The following is a 14,673-nucleotide window of genomic DNA, read 5'->3' as shown; positions in this document are numbered from 1 at the left end:
GGGATTTTAATAGATAATTAAGAATATTTAACAATATTAGAAACAAAACGATCTTTTTTATTTTACGACAACCAAGAATATGGCGATTTCCAGCACCCCAAACTGACTTGACTCAGCATAGGCCTAGAAAAATTCCGTCTGTTTCACTTTCTGTTGGTGCAAAGAAAATATTTAGTGTATAGTAGGTACGAAACAATGAAACATTTTCCCTAAATTTTCAATTTTAATGTCGATTTTATCGTTTTCACAAATTTGTATATACTAGATCAAGTGTGAAAGTGATCAGCTTACTGGGAAGCAAAAAAGACTGAAAAATCATCATGTATTGTGCATTCTATACATTTTTAGGCTCTTACTTAAACTCTTAATATGGATTATATGCTATCTGTTTGTCTCTACATAATTAATATGCAACTACTTTCGCATATTATACATTAAGAATTTACATGATATAAACATAAAAGATGCCAAATTAAATTAATATGCTTCCTGTCAGTTTGTCTCTATATCTTGTATTTATAATCAATACCCAACTATTTTTGAATTGTACATGTTCTAACGATTTTTAAAATAGCCTACTGACAAAATAGTGACATAAATGTCTTATCTAGAGAAAGTGTATTTACCACCCTGACCCACACTTAGGTAACCAGAGATGGAACTCACAATCTCAAGAACATTATTTAGTCCAACATGTTACCACTTTGTTTGATTTCCATCACTGGATCACTTCTAATAAGAGATTTGTTTGGCCGTCTGACTGGGACATCATGACAATGTGGACAACACAAAACATGCCAATTTTGATCCAATTTTAAATGTTAAATGTATTTGTTATTCCAATAAAAGTATTGCACCACAAACACTGATACTTTATGAAACTCATGTTCAAATTCAGTTTTCATACGTTTGACACACACACAAAAATAAATGAATATTATCTCAAAAAGATTGGTATCGTTAAAATTTTCTAACAAATTTTCAAATTTATCCAAAACCCAAATTCCAACGTAACATGAACTTATACTTCAGAGTCTTTAAAACACTGTTTGATATAACACTTCATTTAAGAATGTTAGGTAATTTTCATATAGAGTTAACATCTGCTAACTTGTTTGGATTGAGAATATTGTAAAATTGGTGTATACACAACGTACACCAGTCAACATGTATTATGTAATACGTTGGCATAATAATAGTGAGGGTTGGACACATATTTATTTATTTTTATTTTTTTTTTTGCAGTTTTAGAACAAGAAATAAAGATGATAGACGTCACAGTGAAAACTCTGGACTCTCAGAATAAGAGTTTTAGTGTGGAAGAAGAGGTGAGTGCCTGTTGAAAATGATCTGACAAGAACATATACATAGAGATCTTGAAGGGATAACCCACCCACCCCCCTCCCAAAGCCAATTATTTAAAAAAAAAATTCTGTTTTGTGGAGAGATTTCTGTATGTAATAATTTTGATACTTAATCTAAAATTTGCCAAAGATTTTAAATCATGAATAATGAAAGATCAGTTTCTGTTAAGCATTAAATAAAGTTAAATTCCCATAGACTTCAAGATTTCTGCTGATTTAATACCAAAAGTTTGAAAAAAAATAAACTCAGTTGATTGAAAGTTTGAAGGACAAGATATTAATGTATTTGGAGTTTAAATGCAGAAGTATTGATGTGGTATACAGTGAAACTGGGTTATAACGTAGTCACTGGGACCTATGAAATTACTTTGCTATATCCATCATGTCCGTAATTCGTTATATCTGTATAAGGAATTGGTTTATTTTATATAGTTGGGGATCCGAGGTAACTTCGCAATATCTGTGTTTGTACTAAACAAGTTTTTCTGTAATGGGACTATTAAAACATCTCTTGTCCAATATAATGTAGTATATTGCTAGTGATGTACATTTTTTCTCATGTATTTATTTTTCATAAAAGATGACTGTACGCCAGTTTAAAGAGAAAATAGCTGACTCAATTGTAAGTAAAGGACATGCTGTTGTTTCTTGATCACTCTCCATTTACTTTATCAAATTTAGATCAATATTTACTCATGTCCTTTATGCCCCGATTCTGTAATTTTCAATATAAAAATTATCTTTCTTTAAAAAAAAAATGTGAAAGTTTTCACTATCATTATTATATTCTGTTGAGGAAATCATTCCTTTTCTAAGGAATTGTTTATTTTTTTAATTTTGTAAACATATATACTTCAGTTTGTTAAAATACAATCATCTTTATTTCAACTTGACATAATGACTAACTAGTGAGTGCCTATTAAAGACAAATAATTTTGAAAAGAAATATAGGCATTGAATGGATAAGTTATTTAGTTCTTTACTATCCATTATTTTTCAGAATATTTCTGCAGACACACAAAGGTTGATTTTCCAAGGAAGGGTTATGCAAGATGAAAAGCTTTTGAAAGACTACAGTAAGCTAATCTTCAAGACTATTAGTATAGTATGCATATAAATGAATTTGTGTCATAAATGAAAATGTTTAGATGTAAGGAATCCACTGTGTTTAAGAGATACTTTTTTGGCATTGGAGTCATTAAAATTTGTAAACAATGATATCAAGTAAAATAATAAATAAGTCAAATGTTTTCAAACCTATTCAAAACATATATATGCCTATATGTGGCTGTGTTTTTAGGCAAAAAAAGCTGACTAATGATTACCTTTATTTTTTTCCCGGTTAGACGTACATGGAAAAGTGATCCATGTTGTTCACAGAATGCCACCAAGTGCTAGACCCCCAAGTTCATCATCTGGAGGGGCCACTCCCTCCCATCGGCCTCCTGGGGGTAGAGATGTAAACAGTTTTGTCATTGGGTCAGTTTCCGTCCCCTCTGATGCAGTGGACACAGATGAAATCCAGGTACATGTATGTCTTGTTTATATTTGAAAACCATGATCTGTGCAAAAGTTATACAGTGTATTGAAAACCATGTTCTTTAAAGGAGAAATTGTTTAGTTGACTTGGTAACCAAACCTTTAAAGAAATTGTCCAATATTTTGTGTTTATTTGATGCTGATTTTAGGGTTATTTACCAATAGTCTTGGCAAGTAATTGTTCTGTTTGATATGTATTTTTGTACTCCTTGTTTATGTCTTAGTTTTTCTGTTGCAGTTGTATTCAGAGTTTTGGATATTTATTACAAAGTATATAGCTATTCAGACTTTTTTAATTTATTCATATCTAAGTAACATTTCACAATCTTGAAGTAATCACCTCATAGATAAAATAAAAATCTTAAATGAACTAGTTTCTGTTTTTGTTTTGTGTAAACAAAATTGTTATAATTGACATTATTTAACATTTACAATAATTGTTCTCTAGAACATTGTACAAGATGCCATCAGTGGGATGGGAGATATGGGAAGAAATGCCAGAGTATCTACCAGAACCTCAGTGAGTTGTTTTTAAACAAATCTATGATTTGTTAAGGCTTGTAGAATCCATGATTTAAGTGGAAAATTTCATGCATTGTAAAGGCCAGTAAAATGAAACTTTGAATTGTTTAGACTTGTGTAATTGTTGGTGAATGTGATTTGAAAAAAAAGTAAATGAAATTTTGTCAGAATTTTAGTTTGCTATAAAGAAAGATGGCAGTTTTAAGAGTAAATTATCACTGATTATTTTTATTATTTTTTTTATTGTAGAACGATGGATCATCAGTAGATGTACATATACATTTGGGCCAAGGTCAAGGTCAGGTGGAAAGTGAATCACAGCAAAGAATTAACCACGCCAGACAGATGTTACGAATAGCTCAAGATAATCTCCAAACATTGGAGGTAAGAATGCATTACACCAAAAAAAGAGAAAAATTCTGAATGTTAAGAAAAGATGATACAAACATATTATTGGAAGCCTGGATTGCTAAATAGAAATGTTTTAAACTTAATTTGGTGTAAATGTTGAAAATAATTTCTTAAATATAAAGAAATTACAAATCTTCCTTGACAAAATTTCTACTTTTGTGCAGTCACTTTTTATTATACTTGAAGAATGTTTTCATAATGACCCTCCTGTAAGAGCTGTAAATATTATGTTATTAAGATTTTGATTTAGAATTCATCTTTTTGTTTCAACTTACTGGTTTTTGTTGACCAGAATCGCCAGAGAGCAGGTGAAAGAACAGATGCTACTGAATCATCAACAACAAATGGCTCAAATGCCACACCACAGGGACCTGATCAATCCCAGCAAGCAACTGGAGAGAGTAGTGATGTTACCATGGAGAGTGACGAGTCATCCAGCCAATCACAGGCACAAACAAGTCAAACAAACAGCCAATCCCAGCAGTCAAGTCAGGAGGGGGCGGGATCCTCTCAAAGTGGAGCCACACCAGAACAACCCAGGATGGTGTAGGCATCTCTAATTTTTCATACTTAAGAAGCCTTTATTACAGTTGTATACATGTAGTTAGGTGTATCTGCCCATTTATATATGTGTATCTGCCCATTTTTTATGCCTGTGAATATAAAAGACTTGTACATATAGACCCTTTTCCTATGACATATTTTGTCTAGGAGTTATTCCCCTTAGCCGCCATATTGTAGGGCAACATATCCAGATCCCCTCATTATATTCAATTTGTTATATTGGTTAATGAGGTAAAGATAACACTATTTTTCTTATGAATATACGTTTTTCAAGGCTTCTATTAATTCATGATTTTAAAATTGTAAATATTTTCCAACATATATTTCTTGCATGCATTTTAAAATTGGTTGCTCAAAGAGGTAAATTCACTACTTTGCCCTACAAGATGGCGGCTAAGGGGAATAACTCCTAGGCAAAATATGTCATAGGAAAAGGGTCTATTAGTTCCCCTTCAGTCTAAAGTTAGGTTTAAAAAACTAAATTTTTTATAAATTGTATAAATTTGATTTTGATATTAAGGATTTCTTTCACTGCCCATCCTATTTTGTATACATGTGTACAATAACCAGTCACATTACTCTGACATGCATTTCTTTTAGTCGTCCCCGTATATCCGCTTTGGGAGAGGTACTGAATGAAGTACATGAAATTAATCGCCGATTCCAACCCTTCCTTGAACAATATCAGCGACTCCTGCTGGATGATCCGGAGTTGTCTGAACAGGTAACACCCAGTGCATTTAGAATCTTTGTTTAGAAGTTTACTGTTCTCAAGCTATGTATGGTATGTTATTGTCTTAAAACTAAAGTTTAGCTCATGAGCTCAGAGAAGCTCATGAGATATTGACTCGTTATAGTCAGAATAGATAAATTAATATTATTTTTTTAAAAATTGAGACATATAATTGAGAATTTAATTTCAATTGTTTCATATAATGCTTATGAATTTTTAACAGGAAGTTCATGAAAATACCCAGCTGTGTAACCTAGTAGGGGAAATAACTCATGCAATCAGTCACTGTTACCACAATTTGAGTGATTTGATGATAGATCTAAATCAAGCGCGACCTCGACACTTATATGCTGCATTTATCTCCCCTCCTGTCCAGACAACCCTCATACACCAGCAAACTATACCAGTACACATTAATGCCGTAAGTTTTTATGTTTGATTTTTAAAGGGAAATTTTCTCTATTATAATGTTTTATATGAAACTCAGAAGTTAAGAGCTTTCTGTTGGTGTTAGAGTCATCATGAATTAAATGTATTTAGTCTTAAAATGAGGTGTATGCTCATGCTCCAATTGGTTTTATGATGAAAAAGCATTGTGTGACTTGTAGTCTCCTCGTCAGAGTCCAAGAGCTGGAAGAAGGAATACCGGAACTCAGTCAACTGTGTCCACCTCATCAAGTTCTACATCCACCCCTACACCACCCACAAATGCTGCTGGATCTCAGGTAGTCAAAGATTTAAAAAATTTACTGGCTTACTGAGTTATTGATCATAAATAGCACCCTGGAAGGATGATGTGATGGTTATATAAATGTCAGTTTTGTTAAGGGCACTGTATACCTTGCACACAGTTTATTAGCAAGACAGACAGGAGATCACAACAGATTCATTATTTTCTTTTTCAGACAGAAAGAACTAGCACCCAATCCACAGGGACAAGCACAGGGCCCACTTTTACAGCTGGGATGCCACATGCTGGTGCCACAGGGAACCCACCCGAGGGCTCAGAACCTCTGTTCCAAATGATTGACATGGGCCCGGATTCTGTTACAGAGATTTCTGCTCATGTCATTACAACAGAGAGGGATATGCCAACAGGTTCAATACAGGGTAAGATTTTTATATCAGACCATTACAACCCTACACAAAAAGGCTCTCAAGCTTCAAAATGTTGTATTTTTTGTATTCTAATTTGTAACATGCATGTGTAAAATACTTTATTATGTTAAATATGCTTAAAATTTCTCTTTCTTTCCAGTGCCTGCAGCCTCGTCATCTAGTGGCACCATGCCGGCCATACCTCCAGACCTGATCCAAAACATCGTATCCTCAGTGATGATGGGCACCATAGGTATCTAATATAGATTAATACACATATGTGATATAATATTTTATCGCTTATTTTCTATACAATTAAGAAATAAATTTTTCCATATTCTTGGTGATTCAAAACCTTAAAAAAATTGTCACACAGATTGGTTCATTTAAGATTTTAAGGACTTGATGGCAGGAACTGTGATTTTATTGCATTCTTAAATTGTGAACATATGATTGCAAGTCCATTGAAAGTTTTTGAGCAGGATCAGTATTAAATTAAAATTTTAAAAGAATAATGTTTTCAATTCAGACCCATCTGGAAGAGTGCAAGTGAATCTGCCTGGAACTAGAAGCTATGCTGAGGCTGCCACATCTACCCCAGTCACAGCAACTCCTAGCAATACATCAACTTCAGAAACTAATTCAAGCTCTACACAGACAAACCCAGGACAGACAAACTCTTCAGAGACCCAGACTGCTGCCTCTGTTACAAACACCTCAGGCACCCAGACTCGTCCTCGCGCTGCAGCGTTTGTAGTGCCAGGTTTACCAGGAGGATTACCCCCAGGACTTCCTGGAATACCTGGGATCGGAGGGATGGGGGGAATGAGGGGCGGGGTGGATCCATACTTACCCTGCTCGTCCCGACATTTCCTCAGACAGCAAGTCAGAAATGCTGCCGGGCAAGGAGCTCAAGTACAGGTCAGTTGTTTATCAAGTTACAAGGATACAATTACACCTGGAAAAGATCGTTATGGGATTATAATTATTAGGTCATATGCCTGTATTTTCAAAGGATTAAAAAAGACTGTTCATTAGAATTGTTTTGGAGTAATTATAACATGCATGATGAATTTCCAGATAAGCATGCCAAATTTAATGGCAAACGTAATGGGTCAACTACAAACCCAGCAGAGTGGACCTAGGACGACAGGAACAGCTAGTGCCATGCCCAGCTCTGCACCCAGAACAGCAACAAGCACCTCTTCTACTGGAGGGTCAGCACCATCAGCCCGGGTGGGTGGTACAACAACCACCACAGGGTCTTCTACTTCCACGTCAAGGTAATCTCCCACTAACTAACTCTGAGATTTTGTACCTTCCAATAAAGGTTTTCTATCTCCTGGTAAATAAGTCAGGATTTATCTTTTGTTTATTATTATTATAATTATACATATACAATAAATTTTCTTATCCCGCTTCAGACAAATTTGTAGATTGCTGATTGGATAAAGGCTGATCACATGACGCCCTGAAATTTTCCGTATTACGTCTCCGTCTAGGAGTAATATGAAAATCGGGCACGCGATTCCGTTCGAAGCGTTGTTATTGTAAATAAAAATGGCGGCTAAGAAACGGTTTACGTAAGTAGTTTATTTAAATTTCTTGTTACCGTAACGATTTTATATGTTGATTGTTATTGGATTAAACTTAATATTTTCATAATATGCGCAAATATTTTTTTATATTGAAAAAGGGCCTTCAGCGGGATAAATTCCTAACACAGTCAGTTAGTGACCTAATACGGATTCATGATATGCCCAAATATTTTTTTAATATTGAAAAAAGGTCTTTAGCGGGATAAATTCGTTACACAGTCAGTTAGTGACCTAATACGGATTCATACAGGGTGTGAAATGGAAATCCGTATTGGGACTCGGCTTGGCCTCGCCCAATACGGATTTCCATTTCACACCCTGTATGAATCCGTATTAGGTCACAAACTGACTGTGTAACTAATAATACAAGTAAGACTTATAGAGATATTGTGTAAAATTGATGGTTCAGTTTATTAGATAGTGTGTTCTGTTTTGGAAGTAGGATGATTTTGCACAAAATTGTATTAATACATTATAATGTGGGTACTTACAGTTCCTCCTCCACCTCTGGACTGCCTCCTAACTTCCACTTTGCCCAGTTTCCTGGTGGGCCGGGGATGCCCAGTGTCTCTATACAGATGGGCGGCTTACCAGCTGGAGTGCCATTTCCCCCGGGCATGTTTGGAGCGGGCCAGATAGGAAATGTGTTAGGAAACATGATAGGTATGGTTACTTCTGTTTAGATAATGTATATCCAGTGTTAGGTATGGTTACCTCTGTTTAGATAATTTATATCTGGGGTTAGGTATGGTTACTTCTGTTAGATAATGTGGTTACTTCTATTTAGATAATGTAAATCTGGGGACAGGTATGGCTACTTCTATTTAAATAATGTAATTTAATATAGTTTAAACATTTGTTTTTGATGAATTTATGCTTTGATAAACTTAACATGGAACTTCAATGTAGTGTAGGTTCAAATAGTTTAATATTTTAAAAACATGTATAATTTGACAGCCATGTAAAGGTGGGTAAGAAATACATGTACATGTATTTTAAAAAATCTCCCAGTATGAAGATGGATAATTGGGGAAATTCACAGTCAGGTGATAGTTTTCATTACATGCTCGCTTTAATGATTCTGATCTTCAGGAGACAGTAAATAAAATGACATTTTATACACATTGAAGACATATTCAATATTCAAGTTAATTCAAATTCATGCACATGTTATTAGGTTCCAAAGGAAATATCGGTGTAAGTAAAGTTATATAGCAGGTTTAATTGTGTTGTTATGGGTTGTTATAGGAGGTTTAGGAATGATGAGGCCTGGTGCTCCACTAGGCACCCCTGCTCCAGGAATGAGACCACCCCAGCCCCAGAGCAACAGACCCCCCTCTGAGCCCCAGGGTGCTCCTGCTGGAGGTTCACAGCCTGGGGGAGGGCAGCAGGGAGAACCTGTGTTTGTCCAAATGCTGAGGTCCATGCTGGCAACAGCTGTAAGTTCTAGTCATCATCAAGCACAATATACTGCCACAACACAGCGTCATGCCTTGCACATACAGGTGACTCTCGATGGCTCGAACTCCGATCTCTCGAAGTTCTCAATCTCTCGAAGTGAACCTACGGTCCCGTTTTTTTCCGCTATATAATCAAGCAGATTTACTCCTGATCTCTCGAACTTCTATCTCTCAAAGTTCTCTATCTCTCGAACCAAAACCTGGTTCCCGTTACACATATTTCATTGAATTTTACTCTCTATCTCTCAAAGTTATGTATCAAGCATCAAATTGAGCCTGGACTTACCTGGAAAAGCAGTGAACGCCTGGGGTTTGCATGGAGGTGTTAATTGGGTGTTTACATAGATGACACTACACCTGTGGGTCGTCCGTGTGTTGATATAATTAATTGGTTATTATTGGTAAATTATAAACGAATTCACAACTTATTTTGACTTGAAACCGAGACGATAATTTTTAAAAAAATTAATTTCAGAAAAATCTGGTGAACACTGGTGAAGGACCCGATCAAGCCGCGGAATAGTCAAACCGACGATTGCTATTCGGGTTTCATATTATCTTGAAATAAGAACAAATATTGAAACTTCAGGAATTCATTTCATTTATTCGAAATACGATCATTGTTGTTGATATCAAGTATATTACCTGTAAAATACGATTAAAAACATGCATTAACTTTATATACCTATACTTCCGGTATCTATAATAGTAGAACATCGATGATCAGAACTGAAAATTCCGGATTTTATTTACTTTCTATCTCTCGAACCCCTCGATCTCTCGAACTTTTCTTGTGGTCCCTTGAACTTCGAGAGATCTCGAGTCACCTGTACATGTAAAACTTTAAATATAAAATGAGTTTTCCTGAATTATAAAACTATGATGTAGTTAAATTAAGAAATTTTAGATTCATTACAAAAAACACGCTACACAATAGGAAACATGCTTATAATGAATTGATGCTCCTAGCAAAGTGATTTTAATTCCCAATGGGTTTTAATCATGTTGTGAAGTTAATGGATATAATTCACTACGTTCATAATGAACCAAAATTGCACAACCCTGACACTTCAATTTAACTGTGTATTACTGTATTATACGTGTATTGGATTTCTTTTGTTATCTGCTATTCCATGCATTCCTACCCTGCTTATCCTACAGCAGCAGCAGTCTGGTCCCCCCGCCACCCCTTCTACCACAGCCTCCACTCCTGCCGGATCCACCACCACCCCTGCTGGATCCACTCCCACGAGCACCTCCTCCCCGGCTTCCTCTAGCACCACAGAGCCCGTGATGACTGATGATGTGTTTGCTTCCTTGGTTCAGGGAATCAGTGGGATTGTAACCAGGACGGCGTTAGGACAGGGTCCTCCTGAGACCATCTCTACCTTCCTGTCAAACCTTGGAGAAAATCACCAGATTGTGCCAGGAGAGGGTAGGTGCAGGGTTATATTATATCCCCTCTGTACTTGCATCTACATCTATCAGCAGATTTCAAGAACAAGAAACCACAATGCCCTTCTGAGTAACTTTAGCTCTGATATGCTTAAGATTTCTAAGATTTTCTACAGTTAAGTCATGTATATTTCAATGTACAACTTTGATCCCCTATTGTGGTGCCACCAAACCTTTAGGGGACATGATTTGAATAATTTAGAATTTACACTACCTAAGGAAGCTTTTATTTAAGTTTCACCTTTTTGGTCTGATTGATTTTGAGATCAGTTTTTTCTCGACATATGCTAATGTACATTTACCATTCCTTATTTAAACTTTAGCAATACAGAATCTATGTAGTAATTGATAACCAGATAAACTGGTTATAGTTGTTGCAGTTCATCTTGTGGACAAAGAGGTGTTGCAAATAAATATGCAGTGTGGTTTACATATAGGTATTTTATAGAAGTAATAGTAATGTATCTCTGTAGTCTAGTATTAATGTAAGCTATATCTCTCTCTCTTCAGCAGGTTTCATTCATGATGTTTTCAATGTGGTATCTAATCACCTGACCTTCCCCCATCTAATACAAGTATTTTATGGGTCGGGACAGCCCCTGGATCAGCTGCGGGGGCCATTACAGCAGTTCTTCCGTGAGAGGATCCTGAACGGTCGGGAGGCAAGCCCCGAGAACATCGTCCAGGCTGTAGATACTCTCGTTAATGACATGCAGGAAGAACTGAGAGAAACAGCTGTAAGACAACCTTGTATAGAAACACTTAAAAAAGTATTCAACATGTATCTCAGTTTCTTAATTTAATATGCAAGTTAAATTAAAAAAAAAAAAAAACTTTCACTAGGCACTGTGAGTTTCATGGAATTAGAAAAAAACAACTTGATCTGCACGGTAACTATGTAACTACCCTAGGATATAATTTTAAACAGCAGTATTCAAAAAATGTATTGTTTATTTTTTTTCAGAGTGTTTCAGAAGTAAAGCCACAGATCAATCTAGTTGAGACCTGGAATAATTTTTTCAGAACACAGTTAATAAGCATCATTACATTCATCATGAGAGCAGGTAAGTTCACCACAGCATTACTGTTAAGAAGCAGTATGTGTAAAACATGTAAGTTATGTATTCAATTTAATTGTCTTTTACAGAGTCAGATGGAGGATTTGGTCAGGAGTTGTACAACAGAATGAGACAGGCTCTCTCCGTGCTGATTATACTGACTCGACACTGTTTAACTGGAGGCATGGCTGGTCTCCAAGCCCTGATACAAAATCGTCTGGTAAGTTTCCCTTATTATTTGAAGAAATATTAACACAAGATGAGAACTGCACATTTCATTACTCTCAGAGAAAGAAATTTTGGAGGGAAAAACGGCATATTTAATATTTGATAGATGTACACGCACCAAATATAATCTTCTCATTGTCAGAAACTAACTTCTGTGCTTATCCATGTTCTCATTTCTACACTTTAGTATTTTTTCTTGCTAAAAATTTGATTTTTATAATATTAAAAAGAAAATGATTTTTAGTACATTTTTTGGTAGAAAAGGCCATAATAAAAATATTCCTAGATTCTCATCCCCGCCCGCTCCGATTTTATACCCCGCCTCGATTTTTTTTATTTCTATTTTTCTCCGTCTTAATTCTGATCGGGATTGGTATTCATCTACCATTCTACTTTCGTTTTAAATTCCGCGAAAGTCGACATGATTTTGACAGCTGAAAAGATGGTAATAGCTGTAATACATGCGTATATATTTTAAACAAGGATCATTGGTTGAAAAGGATTGGTGATGATGTGAAGTAAAAGACATGAACCTTTACTATGACTTTTATTTGGGTATTGTAGATAAAATTACTCCGATTGACCAGGTCAATAAATAACAAATCTGCAAAATTGAAAAAATAAAAAATATAAAATAAAAGCCGCCCGCCCGCCTCGATTTTTAAAAAAATTCGGATGAGAATCTAGCAATTTATTTATTGTGGCCAAATGTTGAATGTTGTTTTCCAGCAATACATCACACGAGGAGTGAATCCCATGATTCAACAGTGGATGATAACTGTTACTACACAACAGCTGAATCAATTCCTGCCAACAATAACAGTAACTGAGGCTGACATTACGACTTACCTGGCCCTGAAAAAAGAAAAGAAGGCGGGAGAGGAGGCCGCCAAACTGTCTCCCATGGACACCACCTCCCCAGGGGCCTCACAGCCAGAGGCAGGCGAGAGCAAGGTCTGGACTCAAACTACATGTACCCCTCCTAATCATTTGCTTCATTAATTTGTTAACAGTCATCTATATATTTTGAATTTTACATAGTCATGAGACTTGCAGGTAGAAATTAGTGGTTAACATTATTTAGAAGGATAATATGCTTATGAGTTGGATAAAAAGGACACTGTATTTTATGTGTCGTGTTGATTTTGTTAGCAGATGGATGTAGACATGTCTAAGCCAGAGGAAGCAGCTGCCCAGCCCAGCACTAGCAGACTAGTAAATGGAAATAACTCCAGTACCAGAAAGCCTGCGACAGCCCCCAAACCAGAGCCTGCCGGGGCTGCCATGAGCTCAGAGGGCTGGGAAAGAGAGGTCCCTGCTGTGAGTTACAGTCAGCCATTACAGTATCAAGCAAAATCATTTTCAGAATTTAACGTATATGTACATGATTATGTCTATTTTGACAGGAATGGGTGCCAGTAATTAATGGTGATGTTCAAAAACAAAAACAACAGAGGCACCAACCTCCATTTAGTGATGCCTACTTGAATGGAATGCCCCCAAAACGTAGACGAGTAAGTACTGAGTATATTTAAGTTAGAAATGAATTGGATCAACAGATTGTGCATTTACTTCCACTAGTTCACTGCTGCAACTCCTCAAACATTTCCATAATTATCTTCATGAAATTATCGTCATTGCATGAAGTTCTTTTGTTAAAGCAAGTCTATATTTCTTGACTGCTGCCATTTTCCATGCAAGTATACATTTTTAAATACTGACCTTTTTGTAGCTGATGACACAAGACAGACCTGGTGACCTTGCCAATACTCCGCAGTCCTTAACAGATCAGCTGACAGAGGCAGTGAGGGTTGCAGGGGTACAGCCTATTAGCAGCATGGAGAACATGAGAACAGAGGCCAGTACCGACACAGAGCTACAGTCAGCGTACGACGAACAAGTTCATAACGCCATATCTCACAGAGTGTCCCATGATACAGACTACAACAAAGACCGATTCCCTAACACAGAATCTTACTTTAATGATGATGATTAATTCTGCTTCTAACAAGAACTCCAGAGTCAGCTGTGTCATGTTCAGAAATACTTCAGTATTTGTTCTATTTGTAATATCACAGTCATTTCCTGGATTTCAGAAGAGTTGTGTTGGCAGCTTCTAGACATGGACAAGTTATAATGATGTTTATCATCATTTTTACGTAGGAAAGATTTGCCAATAGAATACTTTTACTGCATAGAAGTTGTTTAATTTTACTTGATGACCAAATATAATGAAACTTTCTGTTGTCATATTTTAAAGGAATGGCCTGGATATCAGAGACATTGTATTCTGATCAGTTTTATTTATTTTAAATAATTTTTGTCATTGAAATAAATATTAAATCTTCAAACTCTTTTTTTTGTATTTTCTATAGTGCAAGTTCAGATTTATCCTGTAATGTTTGAATATTCTATATAATCAGAAATTCAGTATTTGCATGTCGAATTTTCAAATTATTCAAATACTGCATACATTTTTAGCTCACCTGAGCTGAAAGCTCGTGAGCTTTTCTGATTACCTGTAGTCCGGCTGTCCATCTGTAAACTTTTCACATTTTCAACTTCTTCTCAAGAACCACTGGGCCAATTTTAACTTAATCAGATTGAATTTAAACCTAACTTGGTTCAAAGCATCAGTTTAAA

At 35.8% G+C, this 14,673-nt stretch overlaps 1 protein-coding gene across 5 annotated transcripts; it reads left to right on the top strand.

Moving 5' to 3' along the window:
* Positions 1-72: 72 nt before the first annotated feature.
* LOC134251596 (large proline-rich protein BAG6-like) lies at positions 73-14,381 on the top strand. Of its 5 annotated transcripts, none has more exons than XM_062734003.1 (25): positions 73-185; positions 1,246-1,328; positions 1,945-1,986; positions 2,365-2,440; positions 2,711-2,889; positions 3,352-3,423; positions 3,675-3,809; positions 4,129-4,382; positions 5,001-5,124; positions 5,357-5,554; positions 5,742-5,858; positions 6,039-6,243; positions 6,392-6,484; positions 6,761-7,152; positions 7,312-7,514; positions 8,323-8,492; positions 9,078-9,268; positions 10,616-10,724; positions 11,255-11,481; positions 11,709-11,808; positions 11,892-12,022; positions 12,760-12,984; positions 13,183-13,350; positions 13,437-13,544; positions 13,763-14,381. In XM_062734003.1, exons 2-25 carry the CDS (start codon positions 1,266-1,268, stop codon positions 14,024-14,026), a joined length of 3,846 nt encoding a protein of 1,281 aa, XP_062589987.1. In that variant the 5' UTR covers positions 73-185; positions 1,246-1,265; the 3' UTR covers positions 14,027-14,381. The 5 variants fall into 5 exon arrangements, with proteins under 5 accessions (XP_062589987.1, XP_062589985.1, XP_062589986.1 ...); XM_062734001.1 differs by having other exon boundaries at positions 10,451-10,724; positions 11,258-11,481; XM_062734002.1 differs by having other exon boundaries at positions 10,451-10,724; positions 13,186-13,350.
* Positions 14,382-14,673: the final 292 nt, after the last annotated feature.

The sequence above is a fragment of the Saccostrea cucullata genome, unplaced genomic scaffold, assembly GCF_032062105.1.
Source record: "Saccostrea cucullata isolate Sc308-1 unplaced genomic scaffold, CSIRO_AGI_Scuc_v1 ctg37, whole genome shotgun sequence".
Classification (NCBI taxonomy): domain Eukaryota; kingdom Metazoa; phylum Mollusca; class Bivalvia; order Ostreida; family Ostreidae; genus Saccostrea; species Saccostrea cuccullata.
The sequence above is the reverse complement of the archived record's forward strand: the minus strand, read 5'-3'. Positions and strand labels throughout refer to the sequence as shown.

What these genes read in the sequence shown, in the direction of transcription:
- LOC134251596 (XM_062733999.1), top strand. Translation starts at nt 1,266, where the DNA reads ATGATAGACGTCACAGTGAAAACTCTGGACTCTCAGAATAAGAGTTTT. An exon ending in ATCCGGAGTTGTCTGAACAG is followed by an intron (nt 5,125 to 5,356) that starts GTAACACCCAGT and finishes AATTTTTAACAG; the next exon opens with GAAGTTCATGAAAATACCCA. An exon ending in AAGAACTGAGAGAAACAGCT is followed by an intron (nt 11,482 to 11,708) that starts GTAAGACAACCT and finishes ATTTTTTTTCAG; the next exon opens with AGTGTTTCAGAAGTAAAGCC.